Source organism: Podarcis vaucheri (genome assembly GCF_965113315.1).
Source record: "Podarcis vaucheri genome assembly, chromosome: 7".
NCBI lineage: Eukaryota > Metazoa > Chordata > Lepidosauria > Squamata > Lacertidae > Podarcis > Podarcis vaucheri.
The window spans coordinates 41,619,282-41,630,786 of NC_138765.1; the positions used below are offsets into that span (position 1 = coordinate 41,619,282).

General features: G+C 48.4%; 1 protein-coding gene across 2 annotated transcripts in view; it reads right to left on the bottom strand.

Annotated features, from left to right (window-relative positions):
• Positions 1-11,179, bottom strand: part of FCSK (fucose kinase) — a 30,086-nt gene extending 18,907 nt beyond the window's left edge. For both annotated transcript variants that reach the window (XR_014221970.1, XM_082232590.1), the window contains exons 1-10: positions 11,057-11,179; positions 8,740-8,858; positions 7,923-8,074; positions 7,433-7,483; positions 7,077-7,202; positions 6,810-6,882; positions 6,475-6,572; positions 5,774-5,854; positions 5,013-5,132; positions 505-679 (exon numbers count right to left, since the gene is read on the bottom strand). Coding sequence is in view for 1 of the 2 variants with exons in the window: in XM_082232590.1 (XP_082088716.1) it covers positions 505-679; positions 5,013-5,132; positions 5,774-5,854; positions 6,475-6,572; positions 6,810-6,882; positions 7,077-7,202; positions 7,433-7,483; positions 7,923-8,074; positions 8,740-8,818 (955 nt within the window). In the remaining variant the exon portion in view is untranslated. The remainder of the gene's footprint in view (positions 1-504; positions 680-5,012; positions 5,133-5,773; positions 5,855-6,474; positions 6,573-6,809; positions 6,883-7,076; positions 7,203-7,432; positions 7,484-7,922; positions 8,075-8,739; positions 8,859-11,056) is intronic.
• Positions 11,180-11,505: the final 326 nt, after the last annotated feature.

An 11,505-nucleotide genomic window follows, 5' to 3' on the forward strand; every position in this document is an offset into this window, starting at 1 on the left:
CAGCTCAAGTCCGGAACAGAGTAGACCCACTGAAATCAATAGACACAACTGACTCTGGTGTGCTCTGAGTAGAACTTAGCTGCCTATACAAGCCAATGTGTTTTGTCTGCCCCAGGACTCAGGATGGCAGCCCCTCTCCTGCCTCCTGCCAGAGGAAAACAGCCTCCCACCACTGCAGAGAAGATGGAGAGAAATGCAAGCTTGTTTCCCTGGAGGCAGATATCGGGATTTTGTGTGCAGTGTGCCCCTTGCCTCCCCGCTGGGTTCCCTTGCCCACACCCTAGCACAGAAAGCGATGCGCTGCCCCAAAAAACCAGCATCGCCAAACGGTGGAAGGGAGGCCGATTTCACCAACCAGATGTTTTTGACAACTCGCATCAGCCCCAGCATTGTATAGCTGTGCTAGCTACAGCTGATGAGTCAAAGTTCAAAACATCTTGAGAGCACCAAGCATCAGGCTGGAGAGGCTGGCTGGCATTGGACGAGGCAAGTTCACAACCTCACCCATCGTGAGAGGCACAGCATGGAGAGCTTTCCACAGCACGGAACGGGCACTTCTCTCTGGCCCTGCCTCCTGGACATTGTCGCCGCTGCCCATCCCTGGTCTCTGACCCTTCACAAAGGCCTCTTCGCCGACTCCCTTGGCCATGCAGAGCAGGATGTCGAAGAAGAGAGAGAGCTGGCATAAGGGAAGAACAAGGAGGGGGCGAATGAGTCTTCTGGACAGGGAAAGATCTGGCTCCACAAGGAGACACCTAAGCAAAGCATTTGCACATCATGAAAAGTGGAGGGACGGTTTCCAAGCTGTGCAATGGAATGACTGGAAGAACAAATGGGGTGGGTGGGAGAGATTGAAGGAGCACTGTCTCAAGTTAAAAGCTGCCCAGAGGGGCTTGTGGGGATCTGCAAGGAAGCAGGCTTAAGCGCATAAGGAAATCCTGCAGGATCAGGTCGGTGGACCATATCGTCCAGCCTCCTGCTCTCACAGTGACCAGCCAGATGCTTGGGAGAAACCCACAAGCAGGAACCGAGCACCAACAAACTTAAAGTAGCACGGGGACAGACAAAGGAGGATACCTTCACCCCAGTGTGGCTCCCCTTTATCACATATAGAGGCCAAGAAGATAATGACCTATCCAACCCAACAACATATGAATCAATATGACTAATCTGACCCAACGACCCCATTCTCACGCATACAAGCAAATCACATTGCAATCAGCCACGGTCTGATAGAGGACTGAAGCACATGATGCTGACACAAACACCCTGCACAAACATTACGAAACAGAAAATCATTATCCCTACCGTCTCTCCCCGCCCCGCCCCGCCCCGCCCCGTCTCTCTCTCCTTTCTCTTTTCTCTCAACTGCATAATGCAGATGACAAGAGTGTTTCATACCGAATGCAAACAAACTGTGGTAAAGACTCTTATGAATTGAAAGTGGAGACACTATATGTACTTCTCTTTGTTTATTTGCTTGTTTGTTACACAAGAAAATCTTTAATAAAGAACTTTTTTTTTTAAAGAGCACATTTCTCTCCTGCAGTTTCTAGCAACTGGTATTCAGAAAGGTACTACTGCCAATGGTTGAGGCAGAGAATAGCGATCATGGCTAGTAGCGGAGGGTCACTGGGCTCAGACGAAAGCTCACTCACTGTTCCACAAGGTGCAGAAAGAGGGAAGCTGTGCAAGCTCCAGCGGTCTCTTGTCTTAGGGAGGCATTATTCCCCCACCCCCAAAAAGGGTATTGCATACAGAAAAGAGGAGGAGGAGAGAGAGAGTGAAGGGGCTTCTCAAAGTGCCCCCCCCAAAAAAACCCCTTTATTGTAGTTGTTAATGCCCATTGAGAGGTGGAATAGCTGCTTCAGCGGGAAACAGTTTTGCCAGAACACTGAATACTGTTTAGGCTGCTTCCTCCTTGGCCAAAGGCAGCCTCACTTGTATAAGTCATAAGAAGAGGGAGGGAGGGAGGCCATTCCTCCACCACACAAACACACACACCTGCAAAAAGCTGTCAAGATTCAGGAGTAGAAAGAAATGTTAGGAAAAATATCAGCGATTAAAGCGATTAAAATGAATGTGTTGCCTAAAATGTTATTTCTTTTTCAATCAATACCAGTCATCCTGAAAGATGAATGCTTTAAACAATGGCAGAAAGAGATTTTAAGATTTATCGGGGGGGGGGGGAGGCCAAGGATAAAACTTAAAATACTTACAGATGTAAAAGATAGAGGCGGGTTTGCCCTCCCAGACCTTAAATTGTATTACGAATCTGCTTGTTTGGTATGGATCAGGGACTGGATGAGATTGGACAAGCAAGAGGCACTAGAACTAGACGGACGTGACAACAGATTTGGTTGGCATGCATACTTAGGGTACGGGAAAGGGAAGATTCATAGAAGCTTTTACAACCATATAATCAGGAAATCATTAATGAGAGTATGGGAGAGATATAAAGACCTATTGGAACAAAAGACTCCGTGGTGGCTTTCACCACATGACATTACTGCATTACTGCTCAAACCACTTGGAAAGAAAGGGAAATGGCTCACATATGCTGATTTATTAAATGAACATAATGGGAAATGGAAATTAAGAGATTATGATGAGATCAAAGACCACTTTCAGAGTTGGTTGCATTATCGACAATTACATGAAACATATAAAAAGACTGTAAGAAAGGATTTAGTTATACTAGATCTAGGTTTCAAACGGAAGTGATTGAAGGGAAAGTGAAATTACTGAAGGCCGCATATAGCATACTATTAGAATGGAAGACGAAAGATGAAGAGGTAAAATCAGTTATGATTAAATGGGCACAAGATGTAGGTCACAATATTATGATGGAGGATTGGCTTAAATTATGGAAAACTGACTTAAAATTTACAGATTGTTCACTATTGAAGGAGAACTACATGAAGATGATGTACAGATGGTACACAACACCAGTGCAGCTAGGGAAAATGTACAAAACTAGCTCAAACATATGTTGGAAGTGTAAGGAAAAGGAGGGAACATTTTATCATATGTGGTGGGATTGTAAAGTAATTTAAAAAATTTGGGAAATGATATACAATGAACTAAAGAAAATGTTCCATTTAACATTTGTTAAAAAACCCGAGGCATTTTTGTTGGGGATTGTAGGGAAAGACCTGCCAAAAAAGTTGAAAAACATCTTCATGTATGCGACAACGGCCACAAGAGTTCTGGTAGCACAAGGATGGAAGACTGAAAAAATCCCAACTAAAGAATCATGGCAAGAAAAATTGATGGATTATGCAGAACTGGCAAAATTGACACATAAGCTACGGGACAAGGATAACTGTGACTTTAAGGATGAATGGGAACCTTTCACAAAGTATTTGAAGATGCAACAAAGTAAACTGGACTCCTTGGCAGGTTTTGAATAAACATCCACAATTTTTTACTGATAATAATTAGCTAAACAGTTGGAGGATCTATACAACTCTGTAACATGCAGAAAATAGCATTATTGGAGAAACCAAAGACTGGAACTGAGGGAAGTCGGGGGTTGGGGTGGGGGGAGGAAAAATGGGGGGGGATAAGGATATGTTTTTGGAAAATATGTTTTGTTATAACTTTGAATAAAAAAAATTAAAAAGAAAGAAAGAAATGATGGGGGAAGACCACAAGCAATTATTATTACAGACTGCATCACGGCATAAATTCCACCGAATGCAAGATGAAAGCAGAACAAGATGCAGACAAATCTCTGAGAACAATAATAAGATCAGTTAAACAAACTCAGATCTTCCACATACACGCTAAAGAAAACATTTCATCAGGTACAAAATTGATCTTCCACCTCAGGGAAAGCCTTCCTCTAAACAAAAACAACTTCCATAAGCACTTAAACATCATCTCAGGGGGTGCCTGACTGTTTTTGGTTGGGAACTGATTCCAGAGAGCTTATGCTGCAATACTAAAATCCTGGTTTCTAATGCAGGCTAAAGACACCTCTGGGGCCAGCAGTACCCCGGGGCTGCAGTTGCAGGGCAGCCATCTATGGTGCAAGGCAGCCCTTAGACCCTTGAGAGATGAAGAAAATGCTTTTGCGGCAGATTATGCATAAAAGTCCTCTCAGGAACAGTCCATGAGGTCCTTGGCAGCTTGAATCATTCTTCCCGACGCCCAAGAAACCACCACTGCAATCCAAACGCTAAAGCCAGCCCAACCTCAATGCCACCTGCTTCCTCATAGGGGAAGATGGGGAGCGGGCAACACAACTGCAGCTCTGTTATAGCATATTTTGGTGTGCATGGGCGTCCCAACATTTTGCAGCTGGAGCACTGAGCTTCCAAAAAGCCCACCAGGAAAAGAGGTAACTCAAATGGAGGAGAATTCACCATGGCAGGGAAGCCTTGAAGGGCTTGCAAAGCTGCAATAGGACCTGAGAACACAATCCTCACAGCACTGCTTGCTACAATAGCTGTTACTGTGAAGAAGTGGAGGGGGGAGCACATTCTCCCAACAACTTAATGCTGCAGTTGGAGAACAGGGGAAATGCTTTGTCCAAGAGCAGATGTGCTAGGAGGTGGTGTTGGGGACATCCTCTGGATCACTCACATTGGCTGGAGGCAGCAGCCCATTCTGGGCCTGGGAAGACCCCAGTTGGTGCCCTCCAGATGCTGGCTGCAGATAGTGGGAGCTGTATTCCAAAACATCTGGAGGATGCCATGTCGGCTGCCACCCCCCAGCTTGACTTGGCAACTCTTAACACAATCTTCAAGAGCACTTTGACCTCAAACTCAGGATGGACTGGCCTTTTGAAGGCTGATTCAATAATCACCTGGCCTGCACCCTGTGACCATCCAGTGTGGGGGTCTCTAGCCAGGGGCTTGCTGCCGGCCACTCAGGACTTCCCCTAGAACCAGCTGTGCCCTGCTTCCCATCTTCTGCAGCCCTCGCAATTCACACCTGGGCAGATTCATCTGCAGCCACCCAGGTGATTTCCTCTTCCCTAACCTGCCTCTTCACAAGGGCCTCACCTGGATGGCGGGGGCTCCCGAGTCCAGCCCCATGTAGGTGCAGGCATCAAGGGGTGGGATGACATGGGTGGCCAGAAGCTGCTCCGCTGCTTCAGAGGAGAAGAAGACAACCCCACACACCTGCAGGGGTAATAAGAAGCTCAGCTTTTCTAGTGCTTTCAGCTCTTCAGCGTCCTGCCCTGCAGACTAGTGAGATTTCAAGAGTTTCAGGCAGATGGTTCTGCAGCAGGCTTGCCCTGCAACTGAGGGCTCACACTTAATTTTTGCCCTGCACTTTCTAGCCACAGGTCCATGCTCCCCCCCACCCCCACCCCGATTTCCACAGGAAAACCTGTTCTTTGATGCAGAATCAGAATACATAACAATTTGGGTTTCCACTGATTGCCATTTGCTCTGGTTCAGTCTACCTCTGAATACCAGATGATGGGGAATAACAATGGGAATGTTGAAGTTTCACTCGGGTCCTGCTTGGGGGCTACCTTTCCTTGGGGGCATCTGGTTGGCTATGGTGAGAATGTTGGGTCGGCCAGGGGCATGGAGGACCCCCAGGCAAATGACAGGAACGTTTCCAGCTTGTCCCTCCCTTTGGCATGCAGCTCTAGGGGGTTCAGACAGCCTTCCCCGATGATTTATAGTGACTCATGTCTTGGAGACATTGAGCACACATCCAGAAACTCAACAGAGAATAGCATGCTGCACTAGATGGGTCTGAGCCAGCTGCAAGGCTCTTCTTGTGACTCCAGCCCAGGCCCAGAACTCACCAGTGGGACCTTCCCATCTGGCCCCACACACTGCCGGATTTGGTCTTCGGGGCTTTGGTAAAAGATGTCTTGCACCACCCCCTGGAGGGACAAGGATGAGCAGAGTTACCCCAAGGAGCGTCAACAGCTAATGCACTTGGGCAGCAATTATCTGTGAGAGGAGGGCCTAACGAGACACGGTGCTAATCACTTTGTTGGCTTTTTAATTTTTTATTTTTCTCTGACATTGTAGCCTGGAGACTGAGGCTTTCACCCTTTGTCTCCTCCACAGTCCTGATCTGGGCTGCATCTGCCAAACCATATCTACTGTATCTGCCCTGGTAAGAAAGATACACAACTATGTCTTCTTACAGGACCCATGAAAGTAGTGGGGCAAGTGAGGAGAGGAATCTTCAGATGCTTCCGGGTTTGTAGCTCCCATCAGACCCCGCAAGCAGCATGGCTAATGGCCAGGGGAGATGGGAGTGGGAGTTTAGCAATGCCTGGAGGAAAGCAAGCAGGCCAGGAGAATGATGCCATCAAAGGAAAAAACACCCAAAAGCACTCTGGGCCTGAAACTTGTTGTCCATTACTTTTGGGAATTGTAGAGGTTTTCCAGCCCAAGTGCAGAAAGGGTCGTCCAGGATGCTCCTCTGCCTGTCCCAGGCAGGGGGTTAGAGGCGCAACTGGGTGGCTGCTGGAAGAGGCCTTGGGTGAGGTACCTGAGTGTCAGCGAGGTAGACTCCATGCTGCCTGGCATAGGAGATGCTCCCAGGCACAGCAATGACTCTCACCCCCTGGAATCCATGCCAGTCGATCTCTGGGAGGGAAGGGGAGGCATCCAGCTTTATATCAGATTTGGCAAGTCTTGCCCAGTGAGGAACACCCACCCACAACCTCCCAAAATAGAAATCAAAATTAAAGGAACACCTCAAAATGAATCAGGGGAGGAGAAAGAAGGCACTTTTCAGCCATTCCTCAGGACGCAACCTCTTCCGGCTTGCAAAGAACAACCACTCTCTCCCAGCCAGCCCTTGTGGCCTCCCATACACCTCACCTGTCATGGTTGGGACTGTGAGAAGCATATCTGTGCTGGAAACCCAGACCCCTGGGGGGGAGCCTCTGCACACCTGGAAATGGAGGCAAGGAGGAGGAATTTGAGCCTGTAGGAGCAGGAGCAGAACCTCTGAGCCCCTGCAGGACACGGTGGGGGTTGGCAGGGAGAGGAGATGAGTGGAAGGCTTGCCCCCAATCTCAGCAGGGCCAGGGCAAAGCCCACCAAGGCACTGAAACAGGACAGCCTGCAAGGATCCGCTCCACTGACCTGGTGCATCAGGGTTGCAAGGAGGCTGTCCAGGTTGCAGGTGAGTGCCTCAGCAGGGGCCACAGGCTCCTCCAGGGGGAGGCAGGTGAATGCTCGGCTGCAGTCATCGAATAAGAAGTCCCGGCCCTGGCAAGAAGGAAAGCAGAATAGCAGAGCAGCAGAGGGAGAGGCTGAAGGCACAGCCTCCAAGTACTTGGGCTGAGGATTAAAAGCAGGTTGTCCCACCCTAGAGGAGGGAAGTCTCCTGCTGTGGAAGCTCTTCTCCTTGGTGCCCGACTAGAAATGAGGCACCACCCTCTTACTCTTCTGAGGATCGCACCCAAGCACAGTCAGTGCAGCCCCACCACAGAGCTCACCATATGCAGAATGAGGATCCAGGCCTTTTGCAAGACATCAGATGTGACCACCTGGAAGGAACATCAGAGGGGGGTCTCTTAGATTAGGAAATACAGTGGTCTGGAAGCTGAGAGACAAAAGAGGTGCCATGAGCAGGGCAGAGGAGACAGAAGGAGGCAGCCTGGGGTCAGGGATCCTAGGAGTCCATTCTAGTTACTACTTTCATAAATGTCTACATCTTCTATTAGTTTGTTTTTAAAAAAATTAAAGAGAAATAAATAAATGTCATAAATGCATAGAGAAGGGGTGTTGGCACTTAGCTGGCCACTGTGAGAACAGGATGCTGGGCTAGGATGAGGCCTCGACCTGATGCAGTGCTGTGATGGTACCAGGGCAGATATCACAACATTGCCCTCCCATACCTGCTCAGTCAATAGGTGCCCTTAGGCATGAGGGTGGGGGGATTCTGCTGGCGGAGGTCAACTGGCACTTGTGTTCTCCCTTGCTCACCGTGTAGCCTGCTCGAGCGCTCAAGTGCTCAGCTGCCACCAGGAGCGCGTTGAGAGTGGCTCCTCCACTGCCAACCTGGCCCTTGGGGTCTTCAACCGTGAGCAGGATGGGCTGTCGCCCCAAGGAGCCCCGATCCCTGCGGATCTCCAGCTCTGGAAGCCAAATGAATAGAGAGAGACTCAGTTAGTAAACACAGGTCACAGCCTAGAGAGGGCGAAGGAAGAAGGATCCCTGCAGCTTGTGAGAAGCCCCAGAGGTAGGAGTGGAAGGGTCAGTGGCTCCTTGGTTGGTCCCAGCCTTTCCTGCATCCCTCAGTCCTGCCAGCCCTTGTCTGATGCTGGTCCAGCCACGCCTACAGGTGGATTCCCAAATACTAAAAGGTTTCAAGGTGACGGAGGACATTGCTTGGGCTTGCTTTTGGTTAGGCAACAGAATATTAAAAGCTCATAATTAGCTGCTAAGCCTGCCACCTCCCCAAATACATCAAATCTAGCCTAAGGGCAAGAATAGCAGTTAAAGTATTGTCTAAGATCAACAATATGTAGTCAGTGAAAAAATTAATACCATACTGCCAACTCATTTAAACAAAAAAACCCACAGTGCTCTTCAACAAAATCATGAAAGCATAATGAAATTACAAAATCATAAAATAGCTCTGGATTTTCAACAAAGGGTTGAATGAGGTGGCCTACAAGCTCCACTCCAACTTCATTGTTCTGAGTCCCACCCCCCTCATTTTTAATTCAGCTCCAGCCCTAACCTTGCCCTGCAATGTGTTGGCTCGGATCCCTGCGTGGACAGGAAGGCCTCCACTCACCTTTTTGGAAGGCAAAGACGCTGTCCTTGTGCTGACATGTCAAAACGATGACGGTCCAGTCCACCTCTCCTCCAGCCATGCGTTTAAAACAGGCCTCTCTGCTTTTCGCACTGCTGAGCCTGCAAATAAGGGAGCCACCTGCCAATCAAGCTCAGCTTAAAAGCCACTGATCTGAGTGACACAATTACACAAGTCCTGCCAAATCACAAGGTTGGACCTCTCCAGTATCTATTAGTGAACATGGAAAAGGGGGCTGGCATATGTCAGCCCAGCCATGCAGTTCTTGGGTTCTGCCCGGACACTGAGGTCCAGCGCCGAGGGCCTTCTGGCGGTTCCCTCATTACGAGAAGCGAAGCTACAGGGAACCAGGCAGAGGGCCTTTTCGGTGGTGGCGCCCGCCCTGTGGAATGCCCTCCCATTGGATGTCAAGGTGATGGACAACTACCTGACATTCAGAAGACATCTTAAGGCGGCCCTATTCAGGGAAGCTTTTAATGTATGATATTTTAGTGTTTTTTGGTTTCTGTGGAAGCCGCCCAGAGTGGCTGGGGAAACCCAGCCAGATGGGCGGGGTACAAATAATAAATTATTATTATTATTATTATTATTGGGTCTACTGAAGAGCCAACATGATTTTTTGTTGGACTACAACTCCTATCACCACTGAACACTGGGTCATTTTTGGCTATTGCTGATGGGAGATGGAGTCCAACTACTTCTGGGGGACACCATATGGGTGCAGTGGGTGAAGAGAGCAGGGGAACCAGTGTTCCAATTGCTGTCTGCTTACGAATCTTGCTGGCTGATGAATGTGGGCTACCTGCTGTCTCACTGGACTACTGCAAGACCCTATGCCTGCCTGCCTGTTATACCTAAGTGGGTATAACTTCCCTGATGCATACATTGTTCTTTCCCACTTCCCTCCTCCTGCCCATGCAATCTCAAATATACATTGGATGCCCCTTGTAGGACAGGGGTGGGTAGGGCAGTGGTAGCTCTCCTCTGGTGCACTCTATAAACACCAGGAACATCATGGATGATGTTATATGTAAAAATAAATAATACAAAGGTTACTGCATATCACCAAAGGGCATTGCATTTATCACTCTCATACTTCACTCAAAAAGAGATTGATTCATGTTCACTTCCTCCTGGATAAAGTTTATTTATGCTGATAAAGTTTTTTGGTCTCAAAGTTCCCCAGAAGGCAAGGGATCCTTGATAGGTCTGTGGGGAGCTTTGGGTTTTTGTGGTCACTTCCCACCATTCTGGCAGCAAAGCAGTTGTGAAGATCCTGCTCTTTCAGCGCTTTTGCGAAGCCCTCCCATCCCAAATGAGTTGTGCATCATTCCTTCTTTCACAAGCTGAACAAATTAAGCTGAATATATAAATATAAAACATGCAGAATTAGCATGATTTATACCGGCTGCAAAATTTGTTTTTCTCTAATGCCACTGAACATAGACATAAGTGTTTTAATCAGCACAGCCCGGGGTAAAAACAGTCCTGGGTATTAACTTGGGCAGGGAAAACAAAACAAATTGTGTCAGGACTACTTGGCATTGGCGTCCTGCCCCCCTGCCCAAGTAGGTGACCCTGTTTTGTACCACAGTGAAACAAAGAATTTGTGGGATCTTGTCACAGTCCCCCCCCCTTCACATATTTGCATTTTTGACAGGCATGTGTACAGCCAACACCCAGTGCCAACACCAAGGCCTTCCTAATGGGCTCCCTGCCAACACCATCCCTGAAATTTTATCCTTTCCCAGTTCCATTGTTTAGAGAGGGGAAAAACCCCACCCCACAGTCTCACCCCGAGGGCTCAGCATCTGAAGAATTCTTGCTAAGCTTTTACATGTTTTACTTTTTTGACATTATTGTTACATTTCTATCCCACTACCTTTCCTACAAAGAGCTCATGGAGGTGTAAATGGTTCTCCCCTCACCTCCTCATTTTTATCCTCACATGAACCCTGTGAAGTAGGTTAAGCTCAGAGAGAGAGAGAGAGAGAGAGAGAGACTGCCATGACTGAACGGAGTTTTGAACCCAGGTCTCCCAAGCTCTGGGAGGCCAGCACTACACACCACACGGCCATTCAGCTGCCCTTGAGGCTGCCCGTGGGGGGGACGGGGGGACGGACATTCCCTCCCTCATATGAGCCAGGCTTCCCCTCCACCCCTCGTGGGAAGGATTTTTCGGCCCTTTCACGGGGCTTCCTTCCTGAGGCCCACTTTGCAGGTAGCGAAGCTGCTGCAGCCCGAAAGTGCATGACACGCTTACACGGGAGTAAGTCCCACGGGAGCCAAAACGACTTACTTCCGAGTAGACGTGCAGCAGAGCACGCTGAGGCTGCAAGCCCCTTAATAATATCGGATTAATCAGCCCCTCCTTAACACGCCACGACAACTTCCTCCTCTTGCACTGGCGCTTTAACTGAGCCCTCTTTCCCCTAGATCCCCACCCCACCCCGAGATTTGCACTCTGGGAAATGTAGTCCATTCACTCACAAACCAGGGAAGGTCCATCTGCCAGTAGAACTACACTTCCCAGGAGGCGTTACGCTTCGAGTCGGGAGGGCGGGCTGCTCTTCCTTATTTAAAGGCGCAGGCCCTCCTTCGCTCACATGGGTGCCTCCTAAGCAGCGCCTGCGGCGGCGGCGATATTGCAGGATTGGTTTTTTTGTTTTTTTTTTAATGATATTTATTGAAATTTTACAGACAGTAAAAAGTTACAGAATAAAAAATAAAAAATAATAACAATAATAA